At 40.7% G+C, this 10,465-nt stretch overlaps 2 protein-coding genes across 3 annotated transcripts; one reads left to right on the forward strand and one right to left on the reverse strand.

Moving 5' to 3' along the window:
- Positions 1-309: 309 nt before the first annotated feature.
- On the reverse strand, positions 310-7,742 carry Set1 (SET domain containing 1). Of its 2 annotated transcripts, none has more exons than XM_014353388.3 (8): positions 5,971-7,742; positions 4,681-5,889; positions 3,637-4,380; positions 3,244-3,552; positions 2,851-3,165; positions 1,505-2,764; positions 1,146-1,403; positions 310-1,057 (listed from the first exon to the last, which is right to left on the reverse strand). In XM_014353388.3, the coding sequence occupies exons 1-8, from the start codon at positions 7,126-7,128 to the stop codon at positions 884-886; spliced, it is 5,427 nt and encodes a 1,808-aa protein (XP_014208874.2). In that variant the 5' UTR covers positions 7,129-7,742; the 3' UTR covers positions 310-883. The 2 variants fall into 2 exon arrangements, with proteins under 2 accessions (XP_014208874.2, XP_014208873.2); XM_014353387.3 differs by having other exon boundaries at positions 3,637-4,422.
- A 1,542-nt stretch (positions 7,743-9,284) lies between these two features.
- Positions 9,285-10,436, forward strand: UQCR-11 (Ubiquinol-cytochrome c reductase 11 kDa subunit). The gene is made up of 2 exons (XM_014353392.3): positions 9,285-9,828; positions 10,048-10,436. The coding sequence occupies exons 1-2, from the start codon at positions 9,730-9,732 to the stop codon at positions 10,219-10,221; spliced, it is 273 nt and encodes a 90-aa protein (XP_014208878.2). The 5' UTR covers positions 9,285-9,729; the 3' UTR covers positions 10,222-10,436.
- The last annotated feature ends 29 nt before the right edge of the window (positions 10,437-10,465 follow it).

Genomic DNA, 10,465 nt, shown 5'->3' on the forward strand with positions numbered 1-10,465 from the left:
TTTATTCATCTCCTGTTATCCGTTATCCCAATGTCAACTTTCATGCTAATATTGATTTTTTTTATCACGGTGATGCATGAGTGTGTATGTGTACTATATTATGTACAATATACATAATTCACGTAAATTAAAAAAAAAAGATATAACGTTTTGATAAAAAAAATATATTTACACTAAACTTAAATATTTATATTTACAATTTTTTTATTAAAATTACCTGTAGGTACATCAAGGTCAACTAATAATGATTCTTTTGCAAAAAAATTTATTTTAATAGTTGACATTTTAATATTTACAATGTTGAGGTACGCAAACAGACTACCTACGGACGAAGTCTGTTTAAACCCAAAATTGAAATTCTTCAACTTTTAGGCTCTATTTCTTCAAAAATAATATCGACTAAGCATAGACAAATCCTACATAATTTTAACAATTTTGATTTAAAAATTTCAAGTAAAAAATTTGTAATGACTAATCCTTAAAGCTAAGAAACTTATTAAATTTTTTTTTATGATACAAACAATTCTTCAGAACCATGGTATTTTTTCTTATCAATCGTCAAGTAAAAATAATTTTTTTTTTCACAAATACGAATTCTTCTCACATCTAACTAATAATAATAGAAAATTTGCATACCTCTCGGCTAGAGTTTACAGGAAACTAAATAATAACTCTGATTTTGTTCTTATAAAATGTTTTACATTAAGTTTTGTTTTTTATTTACAAAAATATTAGTTAAGGGTGTGAGGGCACAATGAGTTGAGAAATGAACGAATTTATCACGATGAAGCAATAAAAAATGAACTTTTTTTGAGCGTCAATACTCAGTACTAAGGCGCTTCACCGCCCAAACATATAATTGCAACGTTCTTTGATAGTTTATTTAATTTAAAGTTCCTCTACACTGAGGCGCTCCACATAAACAAGGAATCTTATCCTCCTCCAATGGGAATTTGTAATCATAAGTGATTTCTTCGTTTACACTGATTGGCTGCTTACTGTAGATCACAATTTTTTTCTGATTTTCAATAGTAATAACCTTGGCATAGCAATTCGGCTGTAATCCGATTAAAAAAAATAGTTAGTTTAAATTTCATGTTATAATTGAGAACACAATTGTCATTCGTAATCCAAGAAATACGTACGTTACAACTATGATTGATGAAACGAGCGAGATTACCGCATTTAGTCGCATCAATAATAGTATCCAAGTCAATACGGAACAAATAGGAACTGCCTATGCCTGTGGCTTCGTACTGGGTTTCACGTAGATCGGCGACGATTGGCCTGATCATTTGTCCGACGTATTCTATCACCATTTCATCAGCCGCTATCGGCTCCATGGCGAACAATCCCCAGTCATGAATTCCGGATTTAGCGAATTTCAATTGTTTCTTTCGGAACTGTAAAAAAATAATGTATGTTATTATATACATATCTGCCAACACTGAAGCTATTTTGTTTGATTTATTTGTATAATGAAAAACTAAGTTACATGACTTACCTTAAGTTGATTGAATTTAAGTAAATCGCTATCAGTGTCTATGCCAAAGGCTGTTAACAAGCGTCTCTGATTACTTCTAGCTTCTCGGGATAACGCCTGCATTTTGCCAGTTACACCTTTCGAGCTGGCTTTTGGCCTATTAATTGCTAAAACGTTCCCACCATCGTATCCACCAAGCATACGACTGCTGTAACCCGAGGAATCTCGAATATCTTCGTTACGCTGAATGCTCTGTGCATAGTGATGTTTGTGTTTCATTTTTTCTTTGACATCGACCTTATAGTAACCCTCGGTTCTGGCGCAACCAGTTACGTGTATACGATAATCTTCTCTTTTCCGTTTTTTCGCTGGACTAGGTACGTTAGTTGCTGGATGATCGACCCAGTGGGTATCGTTTAGCCAGTAACTTTGCGCATCATCAGCAAGAAGAGACTCATAGCTTCGACGAAGATACTCAATATCCTCGTGGTCGATGCCTTTCGTTAGAAACTCGTAGAGTATTTCCATTTCAGACAAGATATTGCGTTCCTTGTAAATCATAGGCGTAGAATATTGGTGAGACGGTGGCAGTGACTCTTGCATCAAAGGGGGAACCACATGGATGTTTTCTTTTTCTCGCTCATTATTCGTCTCCAGAGTAACTGCATTGTTATTAGGCTTGGCATGCTTGTTCTTTCTATTTTCCACCTTGTTCGATATTTTATCCAAAACTTTGATCTGCTTTCCGTTTTGCTGGGTATCGTCGATTTCCATTGGTGCATGTTTCTGTTGTTGTTGCAAAGGTGTCAACACCTGTTGTTGTTGTTGTTGCTTTTGTTGATCAAACAACGCAGGAGGTATCGAATACGAGTGCTCGAGAAAAACTCGAGATAGACTCTTACGCCTTTCAATATTACGCTGCACCTCTGCATCAGCTTGTAACCGTAATCTTTTAACTTCCAAGCTTTCGTCCTCGGAATCAGAAGTCGGAATTTCACTGAACATCTCGATTTTCTCCGACTCTTTGAGTATAGGCTCGTCGGTGATATACCTATCAGACATAGTCTGTAATTTCTTAATGATACTTATTTCAGCGACCGGTGTTGGCTGCCGGGCTGGGCTGGGAATCCTCGCAATGGGTTTGCTATCTTGGGTCGCAAGTGAAATAAGAGCTTCCACTGCTGAAGTTTCCAAATTCTCGACATCTCTTTGTACAACTGCAGTTACAGGCTCTTGACTGACAGTGGTGTCTGCTATTGGAGTTATTACAGCTTGACCAGACTAAAAAAAAAAATTAAAAAAAAAACAAAAATAGATATTTATTGCGTTTTATGGTTATAGTTCAATAAGAAGTCGTTAAAACTTACCCATTCTGTGGACGGCAGAGGAAGAGCTTCACTTACTTTCAGAGCTTCAAGTTTTTCTTTGTTCATCAATTTATCTTTCATCTCCTTTGCCTCTTGAGCTTGGGCGGCAAAGTACTCGCACATTTCGATGTCGTCGTCGGTCTCTTCATCGTCGTCTTCGATCAGTGGGAAGTCATCTTGTATTACTTCAAAATCTGGAATAGGCGTACAACGACCACCCACAGGCGTTCGACATTCCAGTGACCGCAAAATTGCCAATTCCATGAGAATTTCTGGATTTTGGCTGTCTTTTGCCAATGGTAACTTTTCATCGGACTGTAAAAAAAGGAAATTATTTATATACCTGAAAAGTAACTGGTTATAATTGTTTTCAGTTTTTGTTAATAGATATACCTCATCATCTGAACTATCACTAGAGCTAGACGAATCGCTACTACTGGTGCTACTGCTACTGCTGCTGGAGGTACTCTGATCTTCATCAGACGATGTTGAGGTCGAGGAAGACGAGGGCGATGTGCTGGGAATATTTGCGATCGGCCTCTTGATAATAGCTTTCTGAGAAGTGTCCTCCAACTCAATATCGCTGTCACTATCAATAGGCTCGGTAAGGGGTTCTTTGTTGTTATCACTAATGCGACCATCGGCAGACAATCGACTGTCTTCATCTTGCGCCGCGACTGGACTGGGAGCTTTAATTTTACGCTATAAACAGTAAAACGAGCGAATTAGTAAGGTAGATGAAAAAATAAAGTCTTGTCTTGAAAAATTAGTGTATGAAAATTTTACTCTGAAGGACGGCATTTTTGGCATGCTAGCCCTGATTCCCAGACCAAAACCATCGTAATTTAAGCCTATTGGAGTGGTCGCCTGTTCAAAGACCGATGTGATGTTCTTTTGCTCTTCTTTGACAGCTGGTGCCACAGGGATCGTTGGAGCTGGCGGTGGAGCCTCAGGAACTGGAGCAGCTACTGGCGCGGAAACAGCAGCACTGCCAGCAGCAGGCTTCTTTTCCGTATTCTTACGCTCCTCCCACCAGACTTCGAATAACTTGAAAGCCGTATTCTCGACCATCTTCTTGTTGAAATCTTTCTTCAGAATTTGCTTTAATTCGTCGACAACCCGAGTAAGAACACCATTGATGGTAGGTCCCTGCGGATTGTCCCTAGTAATGCTTTGGTTGGCCATTGCTTGCAATCTTGATTGGAAATTCTGATAGTAGCCGCTGTTTTGTGGTGGTGGTCCCAGACCAATGCCAGGAGCCGGTACACCATGGAGTACACCTACAGCGGCTGCAGCTGGTTGATACTGATTTGGCAAGTAAGCTGCAACTGCTGCAGTGGCCGGGTATGGATATGGATACGGGCCGGGCCGTGGCCACTGCTGTTGGGGCTGTTGCATAAGAGGTGGCTGAGAGTAGACTTGATGGTGTCCTGTTGTCGTTGCGACTATTGGAGGAGTCGGGTAATGCGACAGATGCGCCATAGTCGAATAATTTGGGTACAGCTGATTTGCGGCATCGTGGGTTGCAATCTTCGAATCGAAGGTAGAAATACACTTTTCTACTGTTATGAACTAAATTTTGGCATGCAGCAAACAGCAAACAATTTAAATTTTTTTTTTTTACGTTCATTAGCGTTCTTATGATGTATTGAAAAGATTAGAGATTCTATAACTTTACTTTATAAATAAGCTTTGAAAAAAAAATTTGATTTACAAGTTCTACATACAGTAACTAAAGAAATAAAACAAATGTTAAAAGCAAGCTACAATAAAAAAGCTACACTAGATCAATTTTACAGTAATTGAAATAACAGTGATTGATAATCGTACCTCTTCTATCTTTTCATCACCAGAACTCAACGGACTGAGAGACATATCATCATCTAAGGTTGATGAAGGAGGTTGCTCTTTGGAAGGTTCTAACTCTTTAGTTTTTTCACCATCAGCAGCAGCAGCAGCAGGACTATAGCTGCCCAGAAGGAATTCATCCTCGCTGGAGCTGATAATGCTACCAAGATCCTCATCAACACCTGCCGACTTTGGTATTTGGTTAAGACTGTTCTGACGCACCCTACGCCTATCTCTGTTGCGCTGCATTTGTTTCTGAAAACACTCTTCGTAGGCTGCATGAGTTATGAAAGGACTTGGTGGCTCGGACAACATTTCTTCATCCGCATTCGATTTTTTTTCGTCTTCCGAGTCACTGCCAAATTGCAAAAACGGCGGAGCCATTCCTCCGGCCTTGTCTTTCAGCAGCATCGCTATCCTCGTATCGAGATCTAGAGTTTTGCGCGATTCATCGGGAGACTCATTCCTCAAATCTTTGGTTGGCGTGTGCACAGCTGATGTGTCAGAATCTGCTGGAGACTCAGTAGCTGTTCCAAACGCCGGATCCTTTTTTTTCGATGCTAAAGCCTGCTTTGCATTTGTGGAGGAAAGCTCGGTCGCGGAGGAAAGAGGAGTTACCCTGGCAGATTGTGTGGGCATCACGACCATGGAGGCGTCTGGCAGTGCAAGGGTCGCTGGTGGAGGCCATGATGTGTTTGGTGGGAAAATGGCACCTCGAGTATCCGGCGCGGTTGCATTAGGCCACCAGACACCAGGGGCTGTCGGGAGTTGTGGGGGGACTCCCGGAGGTATACCACCAATGAAGTTGGTTGACTGGTTTGGCGGTACATGATGCGATTGTTGTGCTTGATGATGGTGGTGGTGATGAAAATTACCATAATAGTACTCGTAATTACCAACTGGCGTAGAATTTTGCGCGAAACCAGCTGGGTAATTTATATCACTGGCTCCTGCGCCATAACCTAAATCACTATTACTAGCACTTGTAACACTTGGAGTTGGATAATCACCTCTATAGGACGAACTTCCTTTGTTTGTCAACCTCGAGTTTTCTACATAAGAGTCCCTACTTTTGTCGATAATTGACTTTTTATTATGCCTACTGTAATCATCTCTTTCATCTGCGGTTACAGTTGGAGCTTTGTCAACAACTGGAGTTGTTTGTGTTCTTTTAGTCGGTTCTACATCAGTCTATAAATTGTATACATACATTACAAAAAAAATTTTTTTTTTCTCAATAGAATGATAGGTAAAACAATGTAACATTCTTACCTTGATGGGTGGTGTTGGTGGAATAACATTGACCAGTGACTTAGGCTCTTCTTTCGCTTTTTTTTCAACGTTTTTCTCAACTTTCTTTTCAAGTGTTAAGTCATGATAATGTTTGTTGCATTCTTTACCAAAAGGATCGAGAAACACCTTTAACACTTTACCCATCACAGATGTACTATTTAATTTTTCTACACACGCTTTAGAAGCTTTAGTAGTTTCAAACACAGCTCTAGCTATTCCAAGATGCTTACTAGTGACTGGATGATAATATATTGTAAGTTCTTCTGTTGGACCAAACTTATGAACCATATCAGAAAGAAACGTCCTGTCAATATTGTCATTTAAATGGCAAAAAGTCACTTCCAACGGTGGAGGATCTCCACAGTAATTAGAATCTATTTTGAACCTAGGTACTGGCAAATCAAGTTGTTCCACCCTTGTCCATATTCTAGTCAGCTGTGAGCGCGGATCCCTTACCTGAATATCAGGATAAGTGGGATCACCGGGAACAAAACCATCATATCTATAAACTTTGGTAGCTCCTTTCTTGAGAAACGGATCCACCAGGAGCTTCCAATTTCTAAATTTTTGCGTCAAGGAGGTCGCAGCACCGGCAGAGCTACCACCAGAAGTAGTGCCAGCACCAACAGTGGTCGCTGCGACTGTAGGTGGCTCTTTTTGTAAATGCGATTGACCGTAATTGCGCTTTCCACTGGGCAGTGGAGGCTGCAGCTCTTTGGGATGGTGGTGATAGTGGTGCTGCTGCGGCTCTTTGGGATGGTGATTCTGCAGTTCCTTGGAATGGTAATGCTGTAGATCTTTGGGATAATGGTGCTGCAGTTCCTTCGGATGATGGTGATACAGCTCCTTTGAATTATGCTGCTGCTGGTAGTGGTGATAATCACGATGGTGATGGGGCCCAGTATTAGAATTGTGAGAGACATTGTGGGAGCTGCTGTTGCTATAAGATGACGACGACGGTAGTGGCAAGTGATGGTGATGCGCCACTGAAGAGCTACTACCAGCACTAGAACCACCCTGCGTGTGGTGATGCGACGACGAGGAGGAGGACGAAGAAGATCGGTGGTGATGATGGTGGTGATGGTGATGAGAGTGCGAGTGGCCGTGTCCACGTCCATGTCTTTCCATGCCGTTCATCGCCAGCGCGCATCATCCATTCGTGCAACAAGACGCAGCTCTTTTTCAACTCGACGACGTAAAGGAGCAGACGCTCGCTACCGGCGACGAATTCCGATGATAGCAATGATGGACTCGCACTTCTCGTACATCAGTTGACGTCGATTCAGGCGTGCTGGTAGTATAGTTTTTTCCTCTCCCAACTGCCGATGCTGCTACTACTACCACTTGCTCGGGGAAGCACTTCAAAGCCGCGAGTTTCATTGAGGCCACCACCTCGAGTACCGACTGGTCTCTCAAAGTAACTGATGTCTTTGACGTTGACCAAGTTTTTCTCAAGCTATCGAGTGTTTAGACTTCTCCTCTACGAACGAAGCAGCAACATAACCTATACGATACGAGGGTACAGATAAACCTCGACATCACTTGGACTTTAATCGATTTCCTTCGGGTCTACGTAATCCTCAAGTTTCCAAATTTCAGGACTTGCTTCAACGTAAATTCGGTCTTGTTTTTCCAAAACTTTTTCAACGACCATAAATAGCAGCTCACCACACAATATACACTTACACGGAGAGGGGGGAGGGGTGGTGTGGTGGTGCCTGTACTGCGAACTGACGCGTTGTGTGTGTGTGTGTCGCTCTCTCTGCTTTTATCTCGCTCTCGCGAAATGCGTGATAAGTATGCATGCACGACAAAATTGCAGAAAGCTATTTTGGTGCTCGACGCGGGCTGAAATGTTTTTCGCACATTTTACTCTTTTCTGAATAGGATTTAAAAAATTAACTAGAGAACCTGAATAATTGTAAACTAGTTTTTTACGTATGCTGAGTATACATACACGTATTACGTACAAAACAAATAGGTAGTGTAAGTGTACTCATTCAGCGGACACACACGCACGCGCGTTTTACACCGCTCTCTCTCTCTCTCTCACTCTATCGTAAACAAATAGCAAGTAACAAGCATGGCATGGATTTGTCGTCACTCGTCCGTTCGTGTGCATCTTTGTTTGTTTTTTTTTTTTTCTTGGCTGTCACAAACTAGATGTCCCCTATGGGTCCCTCTTTACGCAAGATGCCCTGTTCAAAGTTACTTGGCCCGTAAATAAGGCCTCGCCATTCCATTTAGTACATATACTTAATTTCTCAACGATCCGAAATTTTTTGCGTTTTCTCATGATGCAACTCTCCAAATAGTCTCTCCAACCGACAATAATCAGCGGGAAAAAAAATCTATCAATCAAAAGTATTGCATGTGTATCGAGCCTTTCTTTATGTTTATCTTTGTATGTATCACCTGGATTAGAAAATGTCTTAATTGTTTTGATATCTACAAAAGAGTATCTCACACAGTATCTCGTCGTTGTTTCACACATTTCCTATGATATGAGCGATTGAATCAAGGATGACGCTGAAGTTGCATGAATTTACCTTTTTTGTTCTCTCTCTCTGACGTGCGTGCTTCTCTTCAATCGTCTATCGTAGGTATAAGTACTCTTTTTTACACTCCAAAACATAAAAAAATACGCATGAGTGAGCTGTGAGCGATTTTAGTAATTAAGTGCATGTATGTTCCTATACTCACAAATAATAAAAGCAGTAAAAAAGATGATGATATGTGCAGGGAGAACGGGTAGAGGTGGGGAGAAGGAAGCAAGCAAGAGCGTCGTGTCGTTGTCGACGCGACACTTTTTTCTCTCCGTCTTCCTCTCCGAGAATCCGGTGGAGAAAGAGAGACGGAAATCGAGAAATAAAATATTTTGTTTGCTCCGATGGCTTCGAATTTTTTTTTCAATTTTTTCATATCTGGCTGCGAATCAGCGCGTTCTAGCGGTATTTATTCACTCGACTTTTTAAGCAAAATCACAAATCACAATCTCAAAACCGTAGTTCAATCAAAACCAAATTTTTATTTTTGATTTGTGTTTAAAAATTTGATTTGATATTTATCTATCGACGCATATACGCGAACGCGAAAAAAACACACTCGCTAGATGGCGCGGATCCACGTGACTTGAATTTAACAAACTTTGAACTCTTCGAAGTATCGGTGAAAATATTGAGTCATATATCACGCACGTAAATTTGAAGTTGAATGTTTACGTAAAGCCACGGCTCGGAAACAGAATATATTTTCCAAGGATGTTAGTTTTAAGTTGATAGCACTTTATAACTTACAACTAACGAAAGTTTGATTGAGACTAATTTATTGCTAAAACAGTTTAGCACCCACATAAATGTTGAATTAAATGTGCGCAATGTGCACAAAGAAAAATAGATACAGATGATTTTGTTAACCACAAGATAAAAGCATATTTGTTTCAAACTGGTGATAAAGTGTAGTTTCGTATGTCCCGACTCCCGATTTGATCACAGCGATAAATTCGCCATTCGCTGTGCGTGAGAGACAGAGAGAGAAAAAACATGCTCCGCTGCTGCTACAATTTCTCGTCTGCTATCAGCTGTTGTGTGGGGAGGAGAGAGTTCTATATATATATGCACAGAGAAAAATAAGCTTTCAAGACGAAAGAATAAAACTTACCCCAAAAGAGTTACCGGGCGTTTTAAACAAATTAGTTGGTGATTATTTCAAAGTCGAACTTTAACAAGTGTCGTGAAGATGTCCTCGTTCTTTAGATCGTTCGCCGAGCGGTTCACACCGATCGTCAAGGCTGAGGACGAGGAGGCAGAAATCGTCGACCCGCAGACGGTGCTTCGAGTAAGTGTTTATTATAATGCCATTACGTAACGCTTTTTTAAACAAATGTCTCCGTTCTATCTCTGTTTTTCTTGAAGATTGCATTTTTCGCTCGTCCATTGTGGCATTTTTTTTACCGCGACTTGTAATCTTGCGTTTCCGTGCACGCCCAGAGAAGTGCCACTAAGTGACTCAATTTTTGCATGACCGCTAGTCAACGTAAGGCCGTTTTGATTATAGGAAAAATGCTCGGGCACCAAGGAATGCTCTAAATTCAAGGAGGTACTCGATACCTGCAGCGACCGCGTCAATTCCAGAAGCCAGACAGCCGAGACCTGCGTCGAAGAGGTTATCGACTTCATGAGCTGCATTGATCACTGTGCCGCCAAGACCCTCTTCCACCACCTCAAATAACCTGGCCCGTTCGACGAACAAACGATAATGATATTATTGCCACAATTAGAGCTTTCTTATTGTCATTGTTTTGTTAATTGGTTCTCTTTTTCACTGTCCTCTTACTTACTTGTAAATAGATTTGATGGCAGTGTTGAGTGACAACAGTAACATAATCATGTCCATTCAATGGTTATATACGCGATCAAGTAATAAATAATAGGCATTTGTTGAAATTCTAGTAAAATTTACATTTAAATTATTT

The sequence above is a fragment of the Copidosoma floridanum genome, unplaced genomic scaffold, assembly GCF_036245765.1.
Source record: "Copidosoma floridanum isolate Cflo_tuat_1 unplaced genomic scaffold, Cflo_Japanese_pri ptg000030l, whole genome shotgun sequence".
Taxonomy (NCBI): Eukaryota; Metazoa; Arthropoda; class Insecta; order Hymenoptera; family Encyrtidae; genus Copidosoma; species Copidosoma floridanum.